A 14,147-nucleotide genomic window follows, 5' to 3' on the forward strand; every position below is an offset into this window, starting at 1 on the left:
CAGGAACAGACCATCAGAGACCTGGCCCCGCGTTCCTTGCTCCAAGGGGCAGGCAGGACGGGCTGAAAATAGAAACCGCTTCCAAAAAGATAAAGGTAAATTTAGGGAGGGGGAAACCGGGATGGGCGATGGGGTCCCTTGGTGTGAAATAATGGGCTGACTCACCCCCAGGGGGCAGGTTGGATGCGAAAGGGACAGGCTGTCATGCGAGGTGTGGAAGAGATGGTCAGACACGCCGTCGAGGGACGCACACCGCATCCCTCAGCGATCCAGAGGTGTCTGGAGCCCACGCCCTCCCGCCAGCCCAGCCGGTGCCATTGCCACCCTGCCCTCACCCCCACCCCTGTCCACCGCCAGCCGCTGTCCACACAGCAATGCGGACCCAGGACAGAACGTGCACATACAACGTGCACAAACAGCCCACTCTCCACAGCTGAGTTACATCCTTTCCCCAGACTCTGTTATCCTCCGAAACCCGGCATTCGGGGTCCCTCACATCTTCCAGAGCCCCAGTGTGCGCATGTGGAGTGTGGTGTGGTTTGGGGGGGGGGGTGTCCGGTTGGGAGGAGGATCCGATTCCTGTTTCCTGCCCCTACTCACTCGGGCCCCGGGAGGTGACCGAGAGTGGAGAGGCCTCGAGGGTGAGTGCTTGGGCCGAGTACCTGGATCCCTGCGAGAGGCCTGAGTGGGGGGCGGGGGGAGGAAATTAGGGCTGGTACCTGAGGGGGGCAGGGATCTCTGAGGGGGGCAAGGCTGGGGAGGAGCTGGCCAGCTGGCGAGGCTACTGCCCGGGGTCACCTAAGGAGCTTCCTGCCAGAACACAGAGGCCATTGAGCTGCAAGACTCCCAGTCTACAGCTCCCAGCCCCCACCCTGCATCATTTCTCAAAAACCAATCTGGGGCCTGGAGGGATCTGACTCTCCTGCTGACTCCACAGGGGAGTTTGGGGGCGCCAGGTCTCCCAGCCCGGACCTTGCTGCCTTCTCAGGATTACAGCGCCTTCCCGGCGGGAGGAAGTGAGCCCAGGTCCCAGCGTCTTGGCCCCATTGGTCCTCACCTTTATTCTGGCCTCCTGACCACCCTCTAGGCATCCTGGCAGGACCCAGGCTTCCACCGGGGCCTTTCTCCGGGACCAGGTGGGGGGCTGGGAGACAGGCAGGGATGAGGATGGGGCAGGAGAGACCATGCCGGGGCCTCCTGGGCTCTTGGGGTCAGAGGCTCCAGGAATCTTCATGGCAGGAAAAGGAGACTAAAAATAATCCGGAAAGGGAGAGTCCGGAGAGAGGAACTGGGAAATGGGGGCGGAGGGCCCGTTGGAGCAGGGAAATAGTGATGCATCCCTCACGGCCCAGGCACAGGCGGGCGCGCAGGCAGACGCACACCGCACATACGCCCCACACGACAGCACGGAACACACGCACCCTTGCAGCCCCATCTCACACAGCACACCACACACACTGTGTACTCCACTCTCCCACTGCACACTCGCATATAACAGATACACTCTGAAACACAGCATCCAACACCCCGTTCATGTAGCACTAGAAACACACCATGTCCACTCACGCTTAAACCACACACACAAACCTCCACAGCACTCACTACAGACACAAAACACAATAAATCAGGTAGACACATAGCGGCTCTACCAGCACACCCCATTTCCCTTACTGATCCAGTTCTCTTGTACCCCTCCCCCAGCCTGGGTCTCTACCCAGGTGCCCCAACTCTGGCCTCACTGTCTCCTCTGGCCTGACTGGGGCAGCAGAGGCTGAAAGACAGAGCGCAATGGAGGCTGGGGGTGCCAGGGAGGGTTCAGAGTCCTCAGGGAATGGAATAAGGAGCGGTGAGAGGTAGAGGGAGAAGACAGTGGAAATGGGAAGAGAGGAAGTGTACCCGCCTTCCCTCCTGACTCTGAAATCTTGGCTCATTTACTTGCAAACATTTCTGCTCACGGCCTCGGTCTACTCGTGGGCACTAAGGGTCTCTCTTTCTGCCCCTCTTCCTCAGGGGATGACTCCAGCAGTGTACCCCACTCCTTGGAAGAGCTCAGAGGAAGATGTCAGCTCAGTCTCTTCCTGCAGCAACACCCCCTACTCAGAAGCCCCCTCGGATCATCCGGCCGCGCCCCCCTTCTCGCCCCCGGGCTGCCCAGTCCCCGGGGGCCCACCACAACGGCTCCTCTCCACAAGAGCCTCCCCTCACTGCCAACGAGGCGCCAAGCCTGATGTGCACCCCCATCTTCTGGGAGCCCCCAGCCCCGTCCCTCAAGCCCCCAGCCCTTCTGCCCCCGTCAGCTTCTAAAGCCAGCCTCGACTCCCAGACTTCCCCAGACTCGCCTTCCGGCACCCCCAGCCCAGTGTCCCGGCGCTCCATCTCCCCAGAACCTGCTCTCCGGTCTCCAGTGCCCCCACCCAAACCCTCCGGGTCACCCCGAACAGCTCTGCCCCTGCTCCACTCGACCCGGGCCCCTGGCCAGGATGGCTCTGCCTCGGCCACAGGCACCGTGCGGAGACTGGCTGGCAGGTTCGAGTGGGGGGCTGAAGGCAGGGTCCAGGCTCCAGATGCCCTGGAGCCGGGTCCTCCAGGGGGACTGGATGTGAATGGGGAGAGAGAGACCGCCCAGGGCATCCTCGCTGGGAGTGGGTCCCAGGAGAACGGCACTCCAGGTAAGCCCGGGCTGGCTCAATCCGGCTCCTCTTCTTTGTTTTCAGGCCTTTAAGATTGGGTACTTTAAGGGGCTACTTTTTAAAAACTGGATTCCATGTTTGGAAAATCTGGTTTTCAGATTTCTGGGGGTTTGAAGAGAGTCAGGGTAGAGGTGATAGATGCCTAGGGCTGACCTCCATGTTCCTGAGGCTGGGCAGGTTAAGGGGAGGGAGGAGGCCTGGGGAGGGTGGGTGTCCTAAGGATGCCCCTGTCTCCCACAGATGCTGCACTGGCCTGCCCTCCCTGCTGCCCTTGTGTCTGCCACGTGGCCCGGCCTGGCCTGGAGCTCCGATGGGTGCCACTGGGGGGCTATGAGGACGGCCCCAGGGCCCTCTGCCGGGCCTCCCCACTGCGGACCTCCCGCTCCCGCCCCAGCCCTCCAAGCCTCAGCCAGCCCCCAGTCGTCCTCACGTCCTACCGTTCCACTGCCGAGCGCAAACTCCTGCCACCCCTCAAGCCCCCCAAACCAACTCGGGTCAGACAGGACGTCACCAGCTCTGGGGACGCCCCACAGCCAGATCTCGATCTGCCCTCCGAAGATGGAATCCAAACAGGTACAGGGCCCCTGGGGAGTGGACCTCTGGGCTGGGAAGGGGCCTCTGGGCTCCACGGAGTGGAGGTGAAGCATTCTGAACACCAACTCACTACAACCCCCAGCAGGCCCTGGGCTTCTTGTTCCTCCGCCAGCTGCTGCTCTGGGACTGACTGGAGTTGTAGTTTTTATAGTAACAGTCTCTGCTGGGCGGGAGTCAGGAGTCCTGGGCTGGGGATCCTGGAAGCTTGCTCTCTTCTCTCTGGATTCTCTCTCTAGGGGACAGTCCCGATGGCGCCCCTCAGAACAATCCTCCAGCCACCATGGAGGGCAGGTACCGAACACTCCCACCCTTATTCCTACCTGAGAGCAGACTAACCTTCGGGTCCACCTGAATCCCACCCCCACAAGTGTGGAGTGAAGAAGGCCTAGGCCATTAGGGACAAGCAGTGCCGGTTTCTAAGCCCAGCTCTGTCCCTTATCAGCTGTGTGACCTTATACAAGTCACTTAACCTTTCTGGGTCTCAGCCTCCTCACCTGTGAAATGGGGGTAAACATACCAAGTACTTCATAAAGTTGTTGGGGTCGGATATTGGTGACGAGTCAGGGCCATAATAAACCATTTTAGTTCCCCCACTTTGAGCTTCTATCGAAATTATTGTCTGTGAATCCATGTATCAACCAGGAACATCTCTCCTGTGTTATCTGGGCCTGTTAATCGTTTCACCACCATTATCAGAGTTAATCTGAGGCCATCCATTTATTCAACAATCATTTACTGGAGTTTATTCTCCCGGGCTTTTACTTTGGGTGAAAGGGTGCATGGTGGTGCTGATGACCGGAACAGAGCGGGGAGGTATAAGAGCTGGGTTTGCCCAGGTTGAGTTGTACCGAGGCACCCACAGGACATTCCAGACAATGGTCATTCCATGAGAGCCCTGGAGATGGAGGCTTGGAAGTCTCCGGTGCACAGTAGCTGAGACTGCAGGAATGGCTTGGGCGCACTTAGTACAGGGCGTCACATACAACAGGCACATAAAACGACCTGGGGTTTGTTCACAGTCCCTGTACACAACCTGCATGCAGGTCGTGCACCCCCTTACACTGTCACGTGAGGAGCACCCCCTGGAGGTGTGCACCGGCGGTGGTTCTGATGGAACCCCATCCCTCTCTCTTTCCACAGGGAGGACGAGGAGCTGGAGGAGCTGAAGGAACCGAACTGGGAGCTGCCCCTGCAGGACGGTGAGGGCCTCCGGCCCCGGGGGGTCCCTGCTGAGACCATCCAGCAGTGGGCGAGGGTTCCGGGGCACTGGACTTCGCTGATGTGCGACATCTGCTCTCCAGAGCCCCTGTACCAGACCTATCGCGCAGCCGTGCTGTCAGAGGAGCTGTGGGGGGTCAGTGAGGATGGGGGACCCTCTTCAGCAAATCCTGGGGAAGCTCCCCCCTTCGCCCGGCCCCCCGGGCCTCGCAACACGCTGTGGCAGGAGCTTCCGGCTGTGCGAGCCAGCGGCCTCCTGGACACCCTCAGCCCCCAGGAGAGGCGCATGCAGGAGGTGGACGCACCTGGGGTCCGGGGGGCGGGGCGGCGCGGGGGGGGGCGGGGGTAGGAGCCTGGGACCCGGCGCCTGGGCTGCGTGGGAGCTGGGCTTTCCACTCCCGCCCTGCTCTTCCTCCTCAGAGCCTGTTCGAGGTGGTGACATCCGAGGCCTCGTACCTGCGCTCCCTACGGCTGCTGACCGACACCTTTGTGCTGAGCCAGGCGCTCCGGGACACGCTCACCCCCCGGGATCACCACACCCTCTTCTCCAACGTGCAGCGCGTCCAGGGAGTCAGTGAGCGGTCAGTGGGGCCGCCACCCCTCCGCAAAGCGGGCCTCGGGAGGAGGCACTCCTCAGCTCTCTCCTGTCCCCGGGCCTCCCCTGCAGGGCCCACTTAGTGCCCAGCTCGTCCCTCGAGAAGCCGGGACACCTGGCTCTCTGCCCCGCTCCATTGCTTGTCGCCCACTCCCCCAGGTTTCTAGGGAAGTTACTGTCCCGTGTGCGCTCTTCCCCCCACATCAGCGACCTGTGCGACGTGGTGCACGCCCACGCCGTGGGGCCTTTCTCCGTGTACGTGGATTACGTGCGGAACCAGCAGTATCAGGAGGAGACGTACAGCCGCCTGATGTGAGCGTCCCAGGGGCGGGGCCACGTCACCAGTGCTGGCGGGAGATGGGGAGCAGGGCCGGGGTCCAGGCCGGGGCAGGTGGCGGGGAGATCGGGGCTTCGAGGCAGACGCCAGCCTGCGCCTGCTTCTACAGGGACACGAACGTGCGCTTCTCCGCGGAGCTGCGGCGGCTGCAGAGCCTCCCCAAGTGCCAGCGGCTCCCGCTGCCGTCCTTCCTGCTGCTGCCCTTTCAGCGCATCACGCGGCTCCGCATGCTGCTGCAGGTAGCCGTCCTGGCTTGGGCCCTTGTCGGCCCCACCAACCCCGTTGGAGAACTCTCCGCAGGGGCCGCCTGCCCCGCCATCACCATTTCCCACCCCACCACAAACACAAGAATCCCCTAAATCAGGACTCCTAATCGGGGCCTCTCCATCCAGGACCCACCAAACCCTACCTGGAGCTACCCAAACGTTTCAAGGAGCCGTCTGGGTGCAGGAAAAGAGCCTCTGGCTAGACACCTGAATTCTAGATTTACCTCTGCCACTAACTGGCTGAGCGACCTTGGGCAAGTCCCTTTCTCTCTCCAGGTCTCAGGGGGAATGTGGTGAGTGGTCTTTTAGGTCCTCTCAGTCCTGTCTTTGACCGTATGCCTTCCCAGTGTGGTGGTATCACCCTCAAGGAGGCAAAAACTCGTTCTTTGGGGGGCAAAAAAATCTTCAATATTCCAATGGCTTGTGGTACTCCAAAGCGCCAGGGTGTATAGATATACAGTATATTTGTGGTACTAAAATTTGATGGGGGTGGGGGGAACAATTAGGGAAAAAATGTCTAAAAAGATTCCTTAGTGGGTTGATACTGAAAAAAGGGGTGAGAAACACTCTTCTGTTACAGAGTAGAAACTTCTCCCTAAACTAGGTTGCCTGATGTGGGGATCTCAATGTGAAGAGTCCCCAACTAGATCATCAGTGCCGTTGTCTTATTCAGCTTTATATATCCCCAGTGTAGACAACAACAACAACATAATAATGATGATATTAATCATAATAGCTAAACAACTCTGGGGTGTCTGTTCTAGACATGGTTCTAAGTGCAATACGCTTGTTTAACCTTACCAACGACTATGTGAGGGTAGGAACTATTATTGACCCCACTTTATAGATGAGGAAACTGAGGCTCAGAGAGGTTAAATAACTTGCCACAGGTCACACAGATAATAATTGATGGAGACAAACTTTAAATCCAGGCACTCTTAACCCCCACGCTATATTGTTTGTACTAATAGCTGTGGTTAATAATTATTAAAATAATAGCAACCCTCTTTTCAGCATTTACTATGTCCCAAAGACTATGCTAAGTACTTTACGTATATTTGCTTGCAGAATCCTCACAACAATGCTAATGGTATGGAAGGTGGGAGTTATCCCCATTTTACAGATGGGGTAACTGAGACTCAGAGAGGTAACCTGACTTGCTCAGGGTTATGCAGACAGCGAGTGGTGAGGCTGGTCCCCCAGCCCTGTGAACCCCCAAATGCCAAGCCAGGCAGGATCCTCTGAGCTGCAGCCCCTCTGAATCCCAGAGCCACAGAGCAGGGGCCCAATTACCCTTCTTCCTCGTCCCCAGAATATCCTGCGCCAGACAGAGGAGGGGTCCAGCCGCCAGGAGAATGCCCAGAAGGCTCTGGGTGCTGTCAGCAAGGTTGGAGGGGGATGCTGGGGCTGGAGGAGGTGAGGAGGCGGTAGGGAGGGATGGAAGGGGTGGAAGGGAGTAGGAGTGGGTGACTTGGCTCCCCTTACCCAGATCATTGAGCGGTGCAGCGCCGAGGTGGGGCGCATGAAGCAGACAGAGGAGCTGATCCGGCTCACGCAGAGGCTGCGCTTCCACAAAGTCAAGGTTAGATCCTGCCCAGGCTCCCTGCTTCCCTTTCCCCGCGGTGCTGGTGCTGCAGGGAAGTCAGAACCTCCCCCCTGCTTCCTCACAGGCCCTGCCCCTGGTCTCCTGGTCCAGGCGCCTGGAGTTGCAGGGGGAGCTGACTGAGTTAGGATGCAGGAGGGGGGGTGTGCTCTTCGCCTCCCGCCCCCGCTTCACCCCCCTCTGCCTGCTGCTCTTCAGTGACCTGCTGCTCATCACTCAGCCCAAGAGGTGGGTCTCAGGGAGGGAGGGAGCCCAGGCAGGATTCCCGCTGGACCTCTGCTCTCCCTCTGAACTTCCTCTTCCCTGGGCAGTGGGCAGCGGCTACAGGTTCTGGACTATGCCCATCGCTCCCTGGTCCAGGCCCAGCAGGTCCCGGACCCATCTGGACCACCTACGTTCCGCCTCTCCCTTCTCAGCAACCACCAGGGCCGTCCCACCCACCGGCTACTCCAAGCTTCATCCCTGTGAGTTGTGTCTCCTTCAGAAAACACCCTGGGGACCCTCACTTGACCTCTCCGAGTCCACCACCCTCCTCCCTAATCTCTCTCCTCCGAAGCCCCTGCCTAACTAACCCCCAGGAGGATCTCCCGGGCCAACTGTGACCCTTCCCTATATTCCCACCAGATCAGACATGCAGCGCTGGCTGGGAGCCTTCCCTACCCCAGGCCCCCTTCCCTGCTCCCCGGGCACCATCTATGAGGACTGTGGTGAGTGTTCCCTAGAGGGGAGGAGGGAAGGAAAAGTGAGTCTTCAGGGGAATATGGAGAGAAGCTAAAAAGAGTCTGGATCCCACTGTAATGTCACCCGCCCCGACCAGACTGTTCCCAGGAACTCTGTTCAGAGACTTCCACACCTGCCAAGACTGAGGGACGGAATCTGGAGTCCAGGGCTCCCCACAAGCACCTACACAAGAGCCCCGAAGGTGAGAGATTCTTTTACTTATTCATTCAATAAGTATTTATTAAGCACCTATGAGGTGCCACTCGCTGTTCTCGGCACCAGTAAACCAAACACGTAGATATGCCTGCCCTGCTAGACTATACGTTCTAGTGGAGGAGAAACAATAAAGAATAAACGAGATAAATAAGTAACATATATACAATGGAATATTACTCAGCCATAAAAAGAAACGAAATTGAGTTATTTGTAGTGAGGTGGATGGACCTAGAGTCTGTCATTACAGAGTGAAGTAAGTCAGAAAGAGAAAAACAAATACCGTATGCGAACGCATATATATGGAATCTAAAAAAAAAAAAAATGGTTCTGACAAACCTAGGGGCAGGACAGGAATAAAGACACAGACAGAATGGACTTGAGGACACGGGGAGGGGGAAGGGTAAGCTGGGACGAAGTGAGAGAGTGGCATGGACATATGTACGCTACCAAATGTAAAATAGATAGCTAGTAGGAAGATCAGCTCGGTGCTTTGTGACCACCTAGAGGGGTGGGATAGGGAGGGTGGGAGGGAAACGCAAGAGGGAGGGGATATGGGGATATATATATACATAGAGCTGATTCACTTTGTTATACAGCAGAAACTAACACCACATGGTAAAGCAATTATACTCCAATAAAGATGTTAAAAAAAAAAAAAGATAAATAAGTAAATTATACTGTCTGAAGGTGGTAAGTGCTGTGGGAAAATGAAAGTGAAGCAGAGTCAAGGGGGTCAGGAGTCCCGGGGTTGGGTAGGCTTACATGTTTAAGTAGGGAGGTCGAGGGGGACCTTGTTGAGGAGGCACCGTGTGAGCAGTGATTTGGTGGAGGTGAGGAATTTAGGCACGTGGTGTCTGGGGGAAGAGTGTCCCAGAGGGAGGCAGGAGTCAGGCTGGTGTGTTTGAGGAGCAGTAAGGAAGCCAGTGTGGCTAGAGGGAGTGAGGAAAACGGGGAGAAGCAGATGACATCATAGGGGTAGCGGGGACCAGATCACGTGGGTCCTCGTAGGTTCCTGTAAGGAGTCTGGCTCTCACTCTGAGTGAGATGAACAGTCATCGCAGGGCTTGACAGAGGAGGGAGCCCGATCCTCTTTTCTTTTTTTTCTTTAACTTTTTATTTTATATTGGGGTATAGCCGATTAACAATGTTGTGATAGTTTCAGGTGCACAGCAAAGCAACTCAGCCATACATATACCTGTATCCCTTCTCCCCCGAACTCCCCTCCCATCCAGGCTGCCACATAACACTGAGCAGAAGGACCCCGACCCTCTTTGATGATGATGTTTCCTCCACCTCTAATGGCCTTTTTACCAATTCTCCCAGGCTTCTCCACTAATCCCCGCACCCGCCATGACCTTCAGGCATTAGACCCCACTGGGCCTCCTCTCCGTCCTGACCTGCCCCCTGCCCCGGTCCCACTTAGGCCCTTGTCTCTCTTTCCCCAGGCTGGCTGAAGGGGCTTCCTGGGGCCTTCCCTGCGCAGTTGGTGTGTGAAGTCACGGGGGAACACGAAAGGAGGAAGCACCTTCGTCAGCACCAGAGGCTCCTGGAGGCTGTTGGGCCCTCTTCAGGCTCCCCCAGTGCCCCCCAACCCTAATGCAGGCCGGGGGGGCGGGGGGGTGGCACAAGTTGGGACAGCGGGCAGCCTGGCACAGAGGAGACAAAGCCCATCCATCCATTGGATTTGCTGTCAGTGGAAACGCTACCTCAGTGGCAACCAATAGGGACCGAGCTTCAAGACTGGGCAGCCAATGAAAACAGGGCCGTCTGAGCCCACGCATGAGGGAGAATGAAGATGGCTTGAGTGGATTGCCAGTGGAGACAAGAGGCTCAGTGCAGAGTGGCCAGTGGGTGCTGAGCTGGCTGAGCCTCTGGCCAGTGAGTATCCCTGCTATGCTCACAGCCAAGAAAGCGAAGCTAGGGCAGTGCAGCTAAAAGAGGGCTGCACTGGAGATAAAGTCCTAGGATAAAATAGCCAGCAGTAGGGACACATCCAGCCAAAGAAGATGGTGATCTGGGTGCAAGAGACCAGTAGGAACCCTGCTTGGTGCTATAGCAACGACCGTCTTGCCTTTTGAGTCTGGGAAGTATTAGATTCCATTCCTGGGGTGCCTCCTGTGTCCTCTTAAGCCACTTCCTCTCTTCTAGAAGAATCCAGAGTGTGTGTCTCAGAGAATCTGTGTGTGTGTGCCTATGTCTGTGTATGTATCAAGGAAGGTGATTCTGCTGAACATGATGTGTGTGTGGTCTTGCCCCCTTCCCAGATGATTGAATCCTCTATTTCTCCCCTCACTCCCCATTTTTCCTATTAGTCTCCTCAAGAAAGACACTAGGTCTGAGCTCCAGTGGAGAATGTGCTGGGTGTGGTTGGCAGGCAGAGGGCCAGAGCTGGGGATGAGAGGCCTGGGTTCTGGGTCTCTTGGAGGCCAGGGTTCCATGACAGTTGGGGGATGATATTGTGGAGCAGCCAAGCAGCCTGGCAGAGGAGTCCAAGGGGCTGAAGATGGCCAGTAACTGGGGTCCGAGGCCTCCTGAAGCCTGCAGGCCCTTCTCCTTGCCCAAAGCTTGGCCTCCATAATCCCTGCCTGCAGATCCTCCAACCTGAACGATAACCAGCCATTCAGCCTCAGCCTCGGGCTTCAGACTGGCTCTGGGTCCCAGGGTTGAGTGAAGAAACAGGAACTGTGGATCTCGGGCCAGCTGAGCCTCTAGGGCTTTCTTGCCTTCATCCTGGTCCTTTCACAGAAACACTGGGCCAAGCAGTGGGGAGAGAACAGAGAACCAGCATTACTGCCTAATCCCACCCAGAGCATCTGCTTCCAGATGAGAAACTGCCCCCGCACAATGCCAGAAGGAGGTGAGGAATGGAGACAGAGCGGAGCAGACAGCTGCTGGCAACTGGGGTCCCGGGCCTGGCACAAGGTCGTCCCTGAGCTGAGCCATCACACCTTTCCTTCAGCTCATGCATGGCAACTTGCCCAGGACAGAAACCGCCACGCAGACCACTGGAGGTGCAAGGACTCTGGGAGACTGAGAGGGAGAAAGGCACTGGCATTTGGCATGTCTATGACTTTGGAGATTCACCTAGCACAATGCCTGACATATGAGAAACCCTCAATAAATGGTGGAGCTGCATTGAGGCTCTCCAGGGAGCATGTGCTTAAAGGAGCAGTGGTTTCCAAATGTGACTTTATTAGGGGGGAGGGGCTGGTTGAAAAGGGATCCTTTGAGAGCAAGAGTCAGCTCTGCTGGGAACTGGGGCTTGGAGACCAGGTGCAAGGTGTGTTGGCACACTCATAGCTCCTGAGGGATCTATGGCGGTGTGATGAGAGGAGGGTTGCAGATGCTGAAGCAGAGAGCTGCTGCAGGTTGGGGAAGAGGACAGGCAGAGCCAGATATGGATGGGGCTCTGGCAGGGGATGAAGATGCAGCAAGAAGGACACAGAGGGCAATCAGTCAGCAATAAAGATCCTTTACTGACCAGCAAGCATCTCTGTCTAATTAATTTCAATTCTACACCTATTTATTGAGTGCCTTCCATGTGCCAGGCACTCTTCTAGGATCTGGGGACACAGAGATGAAACAGACAAAGGCCTTGACCTCAAGGAGCCTACATTCTGGGGGAGCAGGTGGGGGGAAGTTACTAAGTAAGAAAAGATCAGGTAGCAGTGAATGCTATGAAGAAAATATAGCGAAGGCTATGATACAGAGTGCCGTGTGTATGTGTGTGTGTGTGTGTGTGTACGTGGCTTTGGGGAAGACCCTGGAGGAGGTAACATTGAGCTGAGACCCAAATGACAAGAAGGGAGCATCTGGGAAGATCTGGGCAGAGAGCACTCTAGGGGTGGTCGCAAGGGGATTGAAGTCCAGAAAGAGAAGGCAGCGGTCATGGGGAGGGAGCTGGCCTACAGGCTCCTTCTTTTCCTGGTGCGGGAGTTCCTCCACACAAACTCCCCTCTTCCTCTGACATAGTCAGAGACAGACAGACACACATCCAGAGGCAGACACAAAGCTGCACATGTGCCCCATATATGTTCCGTCTCAACTCCTCACTCCCTCCCCGAGTCCTGCCACTAAAGGAAGCCTCCAGGCTCCAAGTCAGAGGTTCTAATATTGGGATGATGGGGAGATGGAGACCAGTGAAGAATTGTTTGGGGGAAGTAAAGACAAAATACAACCGCATGTTCCAAAGAGACGGAAAGACAGGGAGGGAAGGGGACTGTCATGTTTCTGTTATCTCAGAGGCCCCTTTCCATTTTGGGGTGACCTGAGTGTGTGTGTGTGTGGTCCTGGAGGGGTCTGCATTCTGCAGGCCTGTCGGAGAGGGTAGAAGGGCATGAAAGAGGCAGATGTGAGGGAACGAGGACCACCAGCAGCATGGAGAAAGTGGATGGGAGAAGGAATGGGGCCCTGGTAAGAAAGAGAAAATGGAATAATGGATGGTGGGGGCGGGGGAAGGTATGGGACGTCCCTGGCGGTCCAGAGGTTGAGAGTCCACCCTTCCACTGCCGGGAGCGTGGGTTTGATCCCTGGTTGGGGAACTAAGATCCAGCATGCCTTGCAGCGTGGCCAAAAAAAAAAAAAAAAAAAAGGGAGGGGGTACAGGTGGCAGTAAGTCACTTAGTATTAGTTCCCCTAAGTTCTCTCCCTCCCTTTCCTGAACACCCTCTGCCAGGCATCAACTTCTCTGTGTACAGCCTCCTCCTGATGTCCATCATCCTCTCCATCCTGTGTGGCTCCTCCCCTTTCTTGCCCCTCTGGCTGCCTTCTGCAATTTCCTTGTAGGTGTGGCATGAGGACCCAGCATGAGGACCCATGGGAGGAGAAGTGTCTCTCAATGCTGCCCTGTCTGGCATTCCAGGCATGGTGGTGTTACTAACATCCCAGGTGGTAGAGAGGTACACTGACTGGCTTGGGGCATCCTGGAGCTGCCATTGCCCCATTCCTTCATATTCTATCATTCTGGGGAGGTGGAAGAAACAAACATTTTCACAGGCTTAGGAAAGGCTCACGTGTGTCTCAGACCTGGCGGAGGTGACTGGAGAGACAGACTGGGGAAGCTGGGCTCTTGTTGCGAGGCTTTCTCTGAATCAGTATGTGCTCTCTCCACTCACAGTCCTGCTCCTCATATTTGTGGCCTCCATATTTGGGGAGTCGACGATAATGCTGATAGGATAGGGCTCCGACCTCCCTTTGCGCTGGCCCTTCTATGGGCTCTGGGTCAACATCCTTGTGGCCATTATTGCAGGTGAGGCTGGTTGCAATCATGACCTCAAGCAACAGGTGTTTTGAGAGGAGCCCGCTTCTCCCCACAGCCTGCTCATTAGCGTTCTCTCCTCTCCTTTTAGCCCCACCGACCCCTCCAGCCCACTTCCTGCGATCCATTCCACAGCCCTTCAGCCTGGCTCTCTGTCCATCCCTGAAAGCTTTTCTCTCTCCCTCCTTCCTCGCAGGGCTCGCATCTCGTCAGCTACAGTGGTATCTGCTGGTTCCTGTTCTCCGTGTTGGCCAGCCGCCCAGGCAGGCATAGCATCCCGGTGCAGGAGTACCTCTCCTCCGACAGCGTCTCCAGCGAACTCCCGGAGGCCTCCCCGTCCTGGCTCCCCAGTACGTCCTCCCCAAACTACCCGCTCTCCACCCTCCAGCGGCCCGAGAGCGCCCCAGGCCAGAACAAGGGAAGCAGAGGGGCAGAACTCCTCGAGGATTCACTGGGACCCAACCCGGACTCCCCTCACCCCGGGGCGTGGCCAGGACCCTCCACGGCCCCGCCCCCGGTATTGGCCCCGCCCCCGGGATTGGCCCCGCCTCCAGGCCGCACCCGGCCTTAGCAGGACATCTGGCCAGGCTCCGTCTCCCCGCCACGGAGGAATCCTCACGAAGTTGAGGCGCAAGCTCTTCGTCTGCAGTC

General features: G+C 56.8%; 1 protein-coding gene across 1 annotated transcript; it reads left to right on the top strand.

Moving 5' to 3' along the window:
* On the top strand, positions 1 to 11,693 carry ARHGEF15 (Rho guanine nucleotide exchange factor 15). The gene is made up of 16 exons (XM_068530250.1): positions 1 to 95; positions 2,011 to 2,669; positions 2,931 to 3,263; positions 3,521 to 3,575; positions 4,425 to 4,483; positions 4,586 to 4,797; positions 4,923 to 5,083; positions 5,257 to 5,409; positions 5,544 to 5,673; positions 7,013 to 7,087; positions 7,190 to 7,282; positions 7,371 to 7,531; positions 7,615 to 7,767; positions 7,928 to 8,010; positions 8,121 to 8,225; positions 9,685 to 11,693. Exons 2-16 carry the CDS (start codon positions 2,060 to 2,062, stop codon positions 9,834 to 9,836), a joined length of 2,535 nt encoding a protein of 844 aa, XP_068386351.1. The 5' UTR covers positions 1 to 95; positions 2,011 to 2,059; the 3' UTR covers positions 9,837 to 11,693.
* Positions 11,694 to 14,147: the final 2,454 nt, after the last annotated feature.

Source organism: Eschrichtius robustus, chromosome 20 (assembly GCF_028021215.1).
Source record: "Eschrichtius robustus isolate mEscRob2 chromosome 20, mEscRob2.pri, whole genome shotgun sequence".
NCBI classification, from domain to species: Eukaryota; Metazoa; Chordata; class Mammalia; order Artiodactyla; family Eschrichtiidae; genus Eschrichtius; species Eschrichtius robustus.